Below are 14670 nucleotides of genomic sequence, written 5' to 3' on the forward strand. Positions count from 1 at the left end.
CCCACGTGACCCCTGCTCCCCCCCCCTTCCCGGCATCCCCTGGGGCGCCCCCGCTGTGAGCTCCTTGTCTTGTTTTTCCCCCTCTCCCCTTCTCATGTGCGCCTGGAACCCTGAGCCGGAGTCCGAGCCCGCCCACGGATACTCGCGACGTGACCTTGGGCGAGTCACTGATCCTCCCGGGGCCTCAGTTTCCCCCTTCGTAAAGGGGCCTGAGGCCCTTTTGGGGGATCCTTGTGACCAATGCGGAGCGGAGCCCTTGAAGTACTTCTTTGTCCCTCCCACAGCGGATATTGGACAGACCCCCTCCTACCACCACCACCCCTTGCCTCAGTTTCCCAAATCTCTAAAGTGAGGGGGATCTTTTTCACCCTCCTGCCTCTTGTACAGGAAGGGAAATTGTGACCCTGCCAGGGGCAAGTCAAACGCAGCCCCTTCATTCCTGGCCTCAGTCTCCCCCTTTCTGAAAAGGGGAAACAGCCTCCCCTTGGACCTGATGCCATTCAGCGACCCCCAGATCTGTCAGGCCCCTTCAAACCAAGGCCACTCCCTGGGCTCCAGGTTCCTCCCAATTCTTGTGGGGGTCTTCAGGCCTGACGAAGGTCAGCTGCCTCTACCTTCAGTTTCTCCAGTTCTAGTGACCCCACTCAGGTACCCCCAAGGGAGCTGATAAAGGGCCGGGACCTGGCATTGTCCTGGATTGCTGCACCCTCTGAGCCTCCCTCAGGGTTTCCTTTCATGGAAGGGATGAAACTTCCTTCTGGTGGGGCCCATGACTGGGGCCACCCTTGCCTCTGCTCAGACCCTTCAGGACCACCCACAATTCTCTTTGCGCTTCCCATTCTGAAATGGAATCTTCACTGCCCTGCTAGGTGACATGGCCATGACCATAGTCCCTACTTTGGAGGGAGGTGGTCGGAGAGGCTCAGACTCACCGGACCTCTCCAAGCTTGACTCCGCTGTGCCCATGCTCTTGTCACTGTTTCTTCTGGCTTGGAAAGAGTGGGTGTGGGCTCTGGGTCCTGAGGCTGGAGGGGGGGCCTTCAGTATTGAGGACTCAGGATATCTGTTGGACTTTGTTCAAAACCACCCTGTGTTTGGGAAGTATTATCCCCATTTTATAGTTGAGAAAACTGAGTCTGAAGTAACTCACCCACAGACACAGAGCCAGTAAATGTCTGAGTTGGCATTGGAGAAACACGGCTTCCTTGGAATTTGTACTAGTCACACTCACACCTACTAACCTTGGGCATCCCACAGGGCTTGGGGGGGGGGGCTTTTCTCCTTCCTTGGTCATCTCACATGGACCCTTTCAATTATTGTCTCTCAGCAAATGGTCCAGCCCTAGTTACTGCCCTGAGCCCCAGCCACATGTCCCTCCCTGGCTGCCTCTTGGACATCTCTCTCAGATGTGCAGGACAGATTCTCCTTCTCCCTGCTGCATTCGCCCATCCCATCCCATAGGGTGTCAAACCCTCTCTGCTACAATAGCTGCTGGTGGCAGGGTGGGGGCTGCCCAAATGCTCATGTCTCCCCACTTGGGTCCATCCCCCACTCAGATGCCACAGTGATTCTTCCGAAGGCAGACCCGACCATCTCACCTGATGCCTTGTCAGCTCCTTTAGCTCCCTCCCCAATCCACTGGAAACATCTCTCAGGTGGAAAGTGACTGCCTCTTTCCACCCTGACTCCTCCTCTCTCTCCAGTTCTCCAACTCCATGCTCCAGGACCCAGCTGCACACAGCACCCCATCTCCTGCTTCCAAGCTTTTGTCCTGGCTGTCCACCAAGTCTGAAGTGTTCTACTTCCTCACCTCTTTGTCTTGGGGTCCCACAGGAGGCCTTTCCCGGTGCCCCCTATCTTCCCCTCTCAGATTCCCTTCCGATCCTTGGCATGTGTCTTGTGAGCGTCACTTTTGAATGTTTCCTCCCTTGCTAGAATGGAGGCTCCCTGAAGGCAGGGACTATCTTTGCCTTTCCAAAGCCACAGCAGTCTTGTACACTGACTAGCTTCATTTTATGCCTTGATGTCTAAGTGCCTCTGAGCTGGGACTCCTTAGAATGATTCCCTTCCTTGGTGTAGGCACTGGGGCAGAGGTGCCCGGAGGATGCCAGCTGCCGGCTCTCAGGCCTTGGTAGTTGGCTCCTTCATGGGAGAATCCCACTAAGTGATTCTTTTCTGAGAAGCCGTAAGCCATTTGGTGAGGCCCCAGGATGGGCTGAATAATGGAACGCTCTGTTTCTCCCCACCCTGTCCCTGATGCCTCCTGGGTGAAGACAGCCGTCAAGTCCATTGGAACCCCAGGACATCCCTTCTCCAGGCCCGGCACCCTCCAGGGGTTGCTCTGCTTGTCTTTTGCCCAGGCAGATGAAGCCTTTAGTCCATTGACTCCCCCTCCCAAGGCCTGTTCATCCAGGTGCTAAAGCCTGAAAAGGATTGTTAGTTATATATGAGCCACAGAAGGTGGATGGAGGCGCCGGCCCAGCAGCCCCTGGGAGTGAGCCCATAAATCTCCCCCCCCCCCCCAAAGGCAGTGACTGGGGATGCCAGATGCCCTTACTCTGTGCCTGGAAACTGGATGAGGCAAGTGGACACGAAGCCATCTTCTGCTTCACAAGGGAAATGGAGAATTCTCAGCCAGCCTCCCCCCTTCCATCCATCCCAGGGGCCTTAGCGGGGTCCTCAGAAGCCTTGCCTTGTGGGCGTCTTGCTCACGACATATTTTATACTAAATTAAAGTAAGATACTCTGTTCCCAGGCTCACCTGCTTCTCTTCTCCCCCTTCGCTTGAGTCTGTCCCAGTCCTGAGCCTGGTGGGGAAGGCTGGCACCCAGAGTCATTCTCTCAGACACACCAGCTGGCCTTCCCAAGTTTGTCTTTCTCCTTCGGCCTCTCCATTTCCCTTCACTGGGATTTCCACATCGCTTACTAATAGAGATTTCCCCCCATCCTGCTCAATAACATGGGGTCCAATCACATCTGAAGCAGATACTTGTAGTAAAAGCTTGGTATTAGCCAGCCCAGGGGTCAGTTGATCCTTGTTCGCTCCCATTTGAAAGGGGTTCTCAGCTGGCTGCCTTTAGGGGGTTCTGGAATGGAAAGAACCATAGACTGGCAAGGAGGGAGAGGACCTTGGGTACCATCTAGCCTTAACTCCCTTCTTTTATAGAAGAGGAGACTGAGATCCAGAGAGGACCAGTGGCTTGTTTGGGGTGGTGAGACCTCAGCCTTGGCCCTTGAGACCCACTGCGTTTTGCATTGCACACAATAGATTCGTCAGGGATTTGTTGGTCAATAGGTGTCCTGATCCTCCTCCTGGAAGGAGACCCCAGGAGTTTGTAGTGTAAACCATTGCATGCCAAGGCAACTAGGTGGCATAGTAGATAGAGCCCTAAGCCTGGAGTTGGGAAGACCCAGGTTCAAATCTGGCCTCAGATACTCACCAGCTGTGTGACCCTGAATAAGTCACAATCTCTGCCTTAGAGTCCTCAATTGTAGAATGAAGATAATCATAGCACCTGCCATCTGGATTGTTAAGTGTGAAGATTAAGTGAGCTAATATTTGTAAAAGTGCCTGTCCCAGTGTCTGGCACAGAGTAGTAGACGTTTGTTTCCTTTTTTTCCTTCTACAAGCTGCAGATGATTCTGCCTTAGTCACAGCCCTCAGGGAATAGGTGGCAGCATGACTAACCCCGAGACCCGACTTCAGCTCCCCAAAATACTAGGCACATCTTTTAACAGCTGTTGGTGCACCTCATAGACTGTCAGCTCCTGGCGGGCAAGAGCAGTGGGGTCCGGCCCCCCCACCTGGGCCCTGGTTGTCTTCAGGAAATTTTTGTTACATTACATGGTCCTGAGAAACCAGCAGGTAGGGAGGGGCTGTTTTCCTATTTGCCTACCTGCTTCCAGATAGGATTTGAGGTGGCTCACATGGATGCAGGCAATAGGAACCAAGACCTAAACTGTGACTGTGTTGGTGCTTAGAATTGGCTGAGCTGTACCCAGGCAGGGAGTGCCAGTAGGCAGTGGAGAGCAACTGAGTTGGGTTCCTGAGAATTGATGGAAGACTTCATGGCTGGGATTCTCCGGAGTGTAGTAGAATGCAGAGCTGGACCTCTTTGAGCAGCTGTGCTTCCGTTTTCTTATTTGTAAAATGGGCACAGTAATATTTGTACTGCCTGACTGTCTCATGGAGTGCTATGAGGGGAGAGATTTATAAATTGTTACGGGATTTGGGTGAATTCCCATCTGTACAGCTGGAAACCAGAGCTAGAAAGGGCTAAGAGCTTTGTCTAGGGAGCTCAGGGAGAAAAGCCAGACTCAGGCTTTCGATCCCAACTAAAAGGGACCTGCAGCCTACAAAAGGTGTGCCCATTCCATACATGACACCAGATATCTAGGCCCTAGAGGCGTAGGGAAGTCTCTCAGACTCCAAAGGATGTGAGTAGGGGCAGATTGAGAGCCAGGCCTAGAGAAGGGAGGTCCTGGGTTCAAATCTGGATTCCAACACTTCCTAGTGTGAAAGGGAATTTATCTTAACTTAATCAAGTACTTTGGAGTGCCCCAACCTTTTAACTCAATCATTCAGGAATTTGTGAATCCTTTTGATAAGAGTTCTCACCCTCAGAGGACTGGAGGTGGATCTCATAGACACTGCCCTTTGGGTAGTGCTAGACAATTTGGGAGGCCGTGATTGGTTCCTGTGAAGTGGGAGAGAGACAGGAAGTGACATGGAAAAATGACTATAAAAGGTGAGACGGAAAAGAAGACTCTTTCCTTTCTTGGCTCTTCCAAGAGGAGTCTCTCCTGAGTAAGGATTCTGCATGATTCTGCACTGGAGGCTTTCTGGGTAGATGACTGGAGCTGAAGGAAGAGGCTTACACTGGTGAGGCCCATATTGAAGAGATTATGGGACTTCCACGTGGAGATCAGGACCTGAGGGAGCTTTTGTCAGAGTTGAGCTGAATTTCTTCAGATCAGCAGTTTAGGGTATTTAGCTAGGAAATATTTTCTACTTCCCCCTTACATTTCTCTCTTTTGCTATATTTACATTATATTAAATTATTAAGAGCTACTAACAGATTTTTTGACTTAAGGGTTAATATTTTATTAATGGCAACCACAATCTTACATTTTTTAACTCTCATATTGAGTCAAACCCAATTTTAAATCTTACACTAGCTGGTGACCCTGGGCAAGTCGCTTAACCCATCACCTAGCCCTTACTACTCTTCTGCCTTGGAACCAATAATTAGTATTCATTCTAAGATGGAAGTAAGACTTTTTGGAAAAAACTTGGAGAGAGAGAGAGAAAAGAAAGGAAGGAAGAAAAGGATGCAAGAGTCAGAAATTCAAATGTTGACACATTGAACCTGTGAGAAATAGGGGGTTAGATTTCCAGACCCACCAAAAACTATAATCTTTTTTTTTTTTTTAACCCTTACCTTCTTTACACCTTACTCTCAGTGAACCCTTACCTTCTGTCTTAGAATTAATACTATGTATTGGTTCTAAGGCAGAAGAGTGGTAAGGGTAGGCAATGGGGGTTAAGGGACTTGCCCAGGGTTACACAGCTGGGAAGTGTCTGAGATCAGATTCGAACCCAGGACCTCCCATCTCTGGGCCTGGCTCTCCATCCACTGAGCCACCCAGCTGCCCTCTAAGTTATAATCTTTTGCTGAAAACATACTTTTCTGCATATGATTCTTTATAACAATACATTAATCATGATGATGTGCACTTTTCCTAACACAATAACTCATAAAACAATACACAAAATAAAATTGGTAACATGCAAAACACTTTTTCTCACTAGCACATTCTTCCTTTTTGCAGATATAACAAATCATCAATCCATTCACACTGCACTCCATCTACCCACATTCCGTTTGAAGCTTCTGGCTCCCTTATTTTCTACTGAAGCCATATCACTCATTTTGCTCACTTAGTTTTTAAAGCTCAGAGGCCTTGCACTGCACTTTGGGGGCATAATTATGACAGAAACTTGAATTTTAAAGGCAAACAATGAAAATCTGCAACAAGTGCCCAGGAGCTCTTTATGGCATTAAGGTAAACAAGACCAGGGAAATACCTGGCAGCCTATCCACAGTCCTGTGAGTATCGCTGCTCTTTTTTTCCCTCTACTGTCCTTGGCTGCAAATACTCGTGGTTGCCCATACAAAAGTGAAAATCAGGTTATTAGTGAAATCTCAGAATGCTTGAAATCATGAAATTAAACACTTGAATGTTGAGGATTGACTGTAAAATACTTTTTTTTTTAAACTCTTACAAGTCACACAGCTAGGAAGTGTCTGAGGCCAGATTTGAAACCAAGACCTCCCATCTTTAGGCCTGGCTCTCAGTCCACTGAGCTACCCAGCTGCCCTCATAAAATACTCTTGATATCCAGGGTAAAAGAGTTATTTCTCTCTTCCTCTGGCAAGCTTACTTCAGGCAAGTCATCTAGTTTCTCTGAATCTTTGTTTCCTCGCCTTGAATCCAAGGCTTGCTCTAAATAATCATCCTTTGGAACCTCAGAGACTTTCCCACTCCTCTAGTGCCTAGGTATCCGGTGTCATGTATGGAGCTGGCACACCTTTTGTAGGCTGGGGTGATGGGCCCCCTTTATTGGGATCTGAAGCCTGAGCCGGACTTTTCTCCCTGAGCTCCCCGGCATGGATGCCAGGCTCTCTCTAGCTCTCATTTCCAGCTCTGTAAGAAGGTCCCTGGGAGCTCTCAAGTTTATGACCCTCTGAGGAGGCCCCTTGGGCTTCCAGCAGAATTTGGACGAGACCCCTTAGCAGAACTTGCTTCTCTTGTCTTTGCAGAGAAAGTCAAGTAAGGCTAAAGAGAAGAAACAGAAGAGGCTGGAGGAGCGGGCCGCCATGGATGCTGTCTGTGCCAAAGTGGAGGCCGCCAACAAGGTGAGCCTGGTTTCTCCTGGACTCCAGCCTGGTGCCCCTGTTGGGAAGATGGCGTGGCCCCCCCCCCATGGGCACTTGGTTTGGACCACTTGTGCCCTGCTCTTGGAAGCTGCCTGGAACCTGATGGTTTGAGGGGAACCTGTTGGGACGGGGTTGGTCATGGCGATTAGTCATTGCACAGCATGTTGCTAGCAGCTCGAAGCCTCAAAGAAGGGCCGGCCTGTTGGCTGGAGCTCCAGGTGCCCAGCACAGGCCATGCCATGGTTGCCCAGGAGCTTCTGGAGTGTCTCTACCCTTCCTAGGCTAGCATTGACTTGTCGGCTTTGTGAGAACAGAGGTGGCAGCAGCATGTATTAAGCATTTGCTGTGTGTAGAGCACTGGGCTAGCCTCTGGGCCTGTCGAAAGTGGCACAAAGGTGGGGTCCCTGCTATGCTGAGTTGTACACTTGGCACACATGGACGTGTGTGAATGACTCCTGAGGGCATGGAGCTAGAAAACAAGCTGAGATCAGAGGGAAGAGTGTGCCAGGTATGGGCAACCACTTGAGCACACGTGTGGAGGTGGGAACAGGAGCAGAATCTGCAGAGGACGGGAGGCGGCACCAGCTGGCATGGGGCCTTGCCGGGCAGCCTGGCCTCCCTGGCCCGACTCATGCCAGGCACTTCTCCCTCAGCCTCAGTACCTGACTTGAGAGCCTTGAAGGCCCCCCCCGTGGCTCCTGGTCCATGAAGGTCCTTGGTAGGTGATGGGGGGCCGTTGAAGATGGTGCCCAGCACCGGCCCGTGGCCACGTTTCCCAGCACTCAGTCAGGAGCCACGTATGTTCTGTTGGTCTCTGCGGGCCTCCCTCCGGCCTTCTGTAGTCGGTGCTCCTCGGCTCTGGGATGGCCGCCTTCAGTCTGTCTACTGGGATGTCACAAGGGGCTCTTCTTAGGGGGTGGCTCGTGGGCTCTGCCAGTGTTCACACTCATGCTGCCACCCCCTTTTTTTCTCTTTAGCTCGAAGACCCCTTGGAGGCCTTCCCAGTGTTCAAGAAATACGACCGGAACGGGTGAGTCCTAGGGGCCTTCGGAAGCCCTTCCTGGGGGCCTCTGCTGCCGTCAGGACCCGCCACCTGTCTGCTTCCTCGGGAAGAAGCTGTCAGTTGAGCAGTCAGCAAACGTTTGTTATGTGCTGGCTGTGTGCTGGGCCGCCCTGTGCCAAGCCCGAGAGCCACTGACCTGACCTGGGGAGGAAGCTCCTGATGACTCTTTGCGAGCTTGGCCTTGCCTGCGGTCCCCGCTGAGGGTGGCAGGTCTTCTCGAGTAAGCCGAATTCTGTGCTGCACATTAGGCTGGCATGGAGATCCCGGCCTTCCCCGTGCACTGAGCTTACTGTGGACCTGGGAGTCAAGTGCTTCCTTTCCCTACGCAGTGCCGTGGAGCTGGGGAGGGCGGCTGTCCCTTCTGCGGTAGCAAAGGGCCCAGGGGGGCTCCTAGCCCAGCACTCCCCTAAGGCAGCCTCTCTCCCAGGCCTGTCCAGATCGTCCACTGAGGCATGGGCAGTGACTGAGGCACCTAGGCCTGGACACATCTGGCCGTTCTGGCTTCAGACCAGGCCTTATCAGGCCTCCCATCTCTTGTACATTTAACCCTCAGGAAGGTCCCCTCCTAGTTTTTGAATCCCTCGAGGAGCCCTGAGCCTGGCAGCTCCTCTTTGGGGCCCAGAGAGCCTCTCCTGTCCTTAGCGCTCCATCTTCGTGACAGATTGGGCCGGACGGATCAAATTCTAGTTGACACAAAATCCAGCTATGTGGAACTACCCTTGGACCAGTCTGAAGGCAGGAGACTCCTTGGAGGGTTGCCGACGGGCCCTGCTCCTATGGTCATGGCCCCATGGAGGTCCTGGTCTGGGAAGCAGAGGGTCCTGCCTGCCTCCCTCACTCTGCCAGTTCTGCCAGTCACCCCCCTGCAGAGTCCCCGTCCAACACGCTGGAGGCCCCTCGGGTGCTTTGTTAGGGAGGAGGAATTTCTGGGACATTCTGCTGAAAAGAGGTTTAGGATGTTGGATGGGCGATATGTCATAGGAGCTGGCCTCCCAGACACCTGGGATGCCAAGTGAGTGAGCAGCACCAGGAGAACATTGTATACAGAAGGCAAAGGGAAGGGGCTGAGCATTGAGTACCTGCTGTGTACCAGACGTTATGCTAAAAGGCTTTACACTTGTTATCCCATTCTATCTTCACAACAGCCTGAGGAGGGAGATGCTCTTGTCTCCATTTTACAGATGAAGAAATGAGGCAAATAGAGCTTATGTAGCATGCCCAGGTCTAAAGCTAAATTTGAACTCAGGTTTTCCTGATGCCAGACCTTGAGCTCTGGGCTCTGCATAAGTAACTTCTTCTTCTTCTTTTTTTGTTTTGTTTGCTTGTTTTTAAACCCTTACCTTTTGTCCTAGAATCAATATTCTGTCTTAGTTCTAGGCAGAACAGTAGTAAGGGCTAGGCCATGGGGTTAACGACTTGCCCAGGGTCACCTAGCTAGGAAGTGTCTGTGGCCAGATTTGAACCCAGCACCTCCTGTCTCTAGATCTGGCTCTATCCACTGAACTACCCAGCTGTACTCCTCTGCTCAACTTTGAAAGACTTCGCTAAGCTGAGTGCAGTGACCACCTATGATGGCAGCGGGCCCTGGCTGTCCATCTCCAGACAGAGCCATGATGGATTCAGGGCAGTTTAGGAGATAGTCATCCAGCTAAAGTTACTAAGCACCTACTGTGTGCCAGGCCTGGCTAAGGTTGAGGGGACAAAGAAAGAAGCGTGCCCTGCCCTCAAGGAGGGCATCCTCCAAATGGGGGGAGGGTGTGCAAACAGCTATAGACCGAGAAACAGGAGCCGTCTCAAACGAGGGGGACTCTAAGACTTCCTGGAGGAGGAGGGATTTTACCCAGGACTTGAAGAAGTGAGCTCTGTAGATGGAGTAGAGGAAGGAGGGAGAACATTTTGGGCCTGAGGGACAGACAGAATACAAAGAGACAGTGAGGCCAGGGTCACTGGTGTAAGATGAAAAATTCATATCCAGTAACTCCAAGAACTATGTTTTTATAAGACTTATTAATAATCACTTGAAGTAAAGGGAAGTGATAACCTGAGCAAAAGGAGCTGCCTGGACTGCAAAAAGCGGGAAGAGAGACAGAGAGCACGAGATTGGTGGGGAGGGGGGGGAAGGCGGGGTTACAACAAACTTTTATCCAGTAGTGGGGACATTTTATCAATGTGGGGACGACCAGAAAGGGATTCTGGGAGTTGTAGTTCAAGGGTACAGAGTTCTGTTTATACACTGGATTGAAGAATCCATGGGGACAGTAAGGTATAAGAAGATTGGAAAGGGGGTGGCTACAGGGTTCAGTGAATAAAGGAGGCCTGGGGGGGGTGGGGGGGCAGGAGGTCTTGGGTTCCAGTCTGGCTTCAGACACTTCCTAGCTGTGTGACCTTGGGCAAGTCCCTTAACCTCTGTTGCCTAGCTCTTACCACTCTTCTGCCTTGGAGCCAATACACAGTATTGATTCTAAGATGGAAGGTCAGGGTCTTTTGTTTTTGTTTTTTTAAAGATGACTGGAAAAGCAAGAGGGACACAGAGTTTACTGGAGCTCAGAGACAGGCGTGACATGATCAGATTTGGGCTTTAATGAAACCACTTTGGGGCTGAATAGAGGATGGACTTGAGGGGAAAGACCTGAGACAAGCAGAGCCCTCCACCCCCATTGCCAGTGCAGTAGTCCAAGTTGGGGGGGGATGATGGCTCAACCTGGGGTGGAGGCAGGTCAGAGGGGAGAAGATGCTGCAGAGATGACACAGACAGGCCTTGGCGACAGCCTAGCTCTGGAGGCGTTGGGGAGCAGTCCAGGATGACCGGGGCCTTCCCCTCCACAGTAGTAGGAGTGGGAGCAGGTTTATGAGAAAAGATGATGAGTTCTGTCAGCGTGTGGGAATTGACCTGACCGAACAGATTGGTTCCAAGTGTTTTGTCTGTCTTTCTTCCCCCAGTGTGAGGTTCGGTGAGGTGGGGGGAGCAGATAGATTTTTATTCATTGAAAAATGGCTCTCAAAAACTCAATCTCCAAGAGGTATAGATCAGAGCAGGGCCGGCCCGGCTCCTCTGATGTGCTAATCAGAGGATTAGATGAAAGGCAGCCTCATTGGGCTTTGAAACGTCTTTTGAGCTCTTCCCCAGGTTCTTAGAGGGGATACTATGGCCCGGTGTCCATCGCTTTCAGGCCTTTGGGGTCTGGGGAGCTCTCCACTTCATATTTTTACTCTGGAGCCCGAATTTCCCTGGCCCTTATGTAGACACTTAGCCCCATCTCCACTGTGGGTTCTCTGTAAGTGGAGGAGGCCCGGTCCGGGAGGCAGAGGGTAGGCCTAGGAATGCTGAGCCCCCATAGTGTTTCTAAGGAGCCAGAGAAGGACCTTGAGCCTGTTGGGTGGGCTGAGTGCTGTGGAGGGTTGGTGACCGCTTGGAGGGGCTGGGATCGCCCACTGTAGAGCAAGGGCCTACACAGAGGAGAGCCAGGCCCAGCCAAAGAAGATGGAGTGTAGAACTAGGCCCAGCAAGTGCTGAGTCTTTAGCGCCTGGGGAGAAGGAGAGGAAGAAGTCAGTAAAGTTGCAGAGCTTGAGAGCAGTCCTGGCATCGCCTGAGAACATGGTCCAGGCATCTGGCTGGGGTCACTGCAGGTGCATTTTTAAAAAATGATGCCTGAAGTCACTTCACCCCTTTGCCCAGCCCTTACTGCTCTTCTGCCTTAGAACCAATTCACAGAATTGATTCTAAGATGGAAGGTGAGGATTAAAAAAAAAAAAATGATACCTGCACCCTGTGCGGGACTTGAAAGGGAAGGAGTGGGGCTTTCAGGAGAATCATATGATTGGATCCCAGAGATGCAGGCCCCAGGAGGTGAGGGAGAAAAGAGGAGGGGCTGGCCTGGGACTGAGGGTAGGAAAGAGATGGGGGCTCAGGGCAAGCTTTGTGGGAGGCAGCTGGACAGAGCAGAGAGAAGGCAGGTGTGGAGGGTTATCGCTTCTCACAGTGTGACCTGCCTCAGTTTCCTTATCTGAATAGTGGCCATAATGTTAGGGAGGTGCTTTGTAAGTGTTAGAGTTGGGTCCTCTGTGGGACCTTCTATTCTTGGGAAGGCCGGGGGAGAGGGGGGACGGGACTTGGGGTCAGGCCTCAGCCAAGAAGTTGTGCTGCCTGTATCTGAATGGTCATCTGAAACTCTTAAGGTCAGCTCAAGGTTTGGAGGCAAACCCAGAAACCCTCAAGCTTTGGGGGTTCTGCACAGCTTAGGCCGAGTGTCTCATGGTATGTCCCTTTCCCCACAGATTAAATGTCTCCATTGAGTGTAAGCGAGTCTCGGGGCTGGAGCAGGCCACGGTGGACTGGGCTTTTGATCTCACCAAAAGCAACATGCAGACCTTGTAAGTGTCCCTGCAGGACACCCATAACCCCTCCTGCTGCCCGGGCCCTCTGCACACCCTCATCCTCTTCCCGTTTTCTAGGTATGAACAGAGCGAATGGGGCTGGAAGGACCGAGAAAAAAAGGAAGAGATGACCGATGACCGGGCCTGGTACCTCATTGCTTGGGAAGAGAGCACCGTGCCTGTGGCCTTTTCCCATTTCCGGTTCGACGTGGAGTGTGGGGATGAGGTCTTGTATTGGTACGAGCCCCAGGCTGGGGGGTGGGCCCCTGGGGAGAGTCGCCTTCCCCTCCCCTCCCCCTTGTGGAAGCTGGCATTCCTAGAGTGTTTTTAGGGTGACTAATCATCTTACTGCCGTTGGTTGGTTTTTCTCCATAAGAAGTTAAAGCCCCTGCCCAGAGTCATTGTAAGGACGTGTCTGAAGTGGTTTCACACTCTGGGCTTCCTGACTTAATCCCTGGGCAACCTGGCAGCCTCCGCTCGGCTCTATGGCCAAGCCCAGTGCTGCCATATAGAGCTCCCTGTCTCGGGGCTGTGGGTCTCCCTCGCCCTCCCTTCTCTCATCTCCTCTCTCCCCTCTCGTCTTCCCTTCATCCCTTCCCCGTCCCCTCTCCCTGTGTACATAGATCTGGCTAGCCCTGCCTCCTCCCCAAAAGTGCCCTGGGCTCACCCCGGCCTCCTCTCCTCTTCCTCCAGTTATGAGGTCCAGTTGGAGAGCAAAGTGCGGCGGAAAGGCCTGGGCAAGTTCCTGATCCAGATCCTGCAGCTGGTGGCCAACAGGTAAGGGCCATCTCTAGGGCCTTTAAGGAATTCCATTCCCGGGTGGAGAATGGGGATTCTGTCTGTTGGAGTATTTCCTTTGGACGCTTCCCAGCAAGTCCCTGGACAGCCCTGCGCCCTGCTCAGGGAAGGCCATTCCTGTCCTTGACGCTGGGCTGGCCCCCAGGACACCTCCCAGAAGGGTCCTGTGGCCCTTTGACTGTGGCGTCTTGAGAGCCTAGAAAACATGGACTCTTCTCTTTGCCTTCAGCACGCAGATGAAGAAAGTCATGTTAACAGTGTTCAAACACAACCATGGAGCGTATCAGTTTTTCAGAGAAGCCTTGCAGTAAGTGTCGGGCCCTAGATTTGAGGAGGGAGGCGGTACCCAGGCTTTCCTGCCCTCCCGTCCTCCCTGGGCCGCTCTGAGGTGGGGGACTCCTCCCCTGCTTCCATGGTCTGAGCCTGTGATCGGGAGGGAGGGACTTCTCCATCACTTTAGGTATTCCAGCCACTCTGCCCCTGGAGCTATTGCCTGGACCCAGGCCCGTGGAGCTCCCTCCAGCCTCTGCAGTACTTTGCCTTTGCTCACCCCTTCTTCTTGGGTGCTCAGGACTCTTAGCCGGGTGACTTGAGCCATGGGGCCTGGTCAGGTGCTCTGGGTTCCCTTCTCTAAATGGAGGCTCCCCTTAGCACATGCCTCTCAGGCTTCTGGGGAGGCTCCAGCGAGTCCTCGTGTATCGAGCTCTTGGCCAGCCAGGAAGGACTTTGCGTGGCTCATGGGAGGCACCCCCTGCCTTACAGGTTTGAGATCGATGACAGCTCTCCCAGCATGTCTGGCTGCTGTGGCGATGACTGCTCCTATGAGATCCTGAGCCGGAGGACGAAGTTTGGGGACAGCCAGCATGCCCACTCAGGTGGGCACTGTGGTGGCTGCTGCCATTGAGGCTGCCCCAGGCCCCAGAACCACCTCTCCCCCCAGCCTGGCCCCTTCCCCTGCCTCCCATCACTCCACACATTCTCAGCTGCCTCACACCGCTCAGGTCCTCCACGGTGGTGGCCTCCTCAGCTCGGGAGCTACCACTGTGCACCCCCAGAAACCCAGGCTCCCATTGGTTGGGGAACAACTTCAAGAACATCCTCCCCCACCCCCCTCCCCGAGCAGTGGCAAACAGTACAGGGCAACAGGGCTGGGGAAAAACCATCCTATTTCTCGAGGTGACCCACTGGCACTCTTTGCCAGCCCATGACGCAGACAGGCTTGTTCCAAGCTGCATCTTTGGAAGTAGCTGAAGCCCCCAAAGCTAGCTACCCCCAGCTTGTACAAGAGCAGCCGGACACCGCTGGGCGCTCCCCAACAGGAGAGGAAGGAGAGTTGGGGGTATGAGAATGCCCACAGTCGGCTGAGAGCACAGCGACTTTAGGTCTGAAGGACTCCCGCTTGTAGCTTCCTCAGGGAGGCCCCACTCCCACAGGGAGGGCGTCTCGTGGCAAGAAAGTGGGCTGAGCTCCTCCAGGAGTGAAAATCAGCCCTG

The 14670-nt window shown here is 52.7% G+C and overlaps 1 protein-coding gene across 1 annotated transcript; it reads left to right on the forward strand.

Moving 5' to 3' along the window:
- Nucleotides 1-6824: 6824 nt before the first annotated feature.
- On the forward strand, nucleotides 6825-14081 carry NAA40 (N-alpha-acetyltransferase 40, NatD catalytic subunit). Its single transcript, XM_044680464.1, has 7 exons — nucleotides 6825-6920; nucleotides 7919-7971; nucleotides 12281-12376; nucleotides 12458-12616; nucleotides 13073-13156; nucleotides 13407-13484; nucleotides 13940-14081. The coding sequence occupies exons 1-7, from the start codon at nucleotides 6882-6884 to the stop codon at nucleotides 14079-14081; spliced, it is 651 nt and encodes a 216-aa protein (XP_044536399.1). The 5' UTR covers nucleotides 6825-6881.
- The last annotated feature ends 589 nt before the right edge of the window (nucleotides 14082-14670 follow it).

Source organism: Gracilinanus agilis, chromosome 6, assembly GCF_016433145.1.
Source record: "Gracilinanus agilis isolate LMUSP501 chromosome 6, AgileGrace, whole genome shotgun sequence".
Lineage (NCBI taxonomy): Eukaryota > Metazoa > Chordata > Mammalia > Didelphimorphia > Didelphidae > Gracilinanus > Gracilinanus agilis.

Coding starts and splice junctions, on each gene's coding strand:
- NAA40 (XM_044680464.1), top strand. CDS start 6,882: ATGGATGCTGTCTGTGCCAAAGTGGAGGCCGCCAACAAG. Junction 7,972..12,280: donor AAGAAATACGACCGGAACGG/GTGAGTCCTAGG, acceptor CTTTCCCCACAG/ATTAAATGTCTCCATTGAGT. Junction 12,377..12,457: donor AAAAGCAACATGCAGACCTT/GTAAGTGTCCCT, acceptor CCCGTTTTCTAG/GTATGAACAGAGCGAATGGG.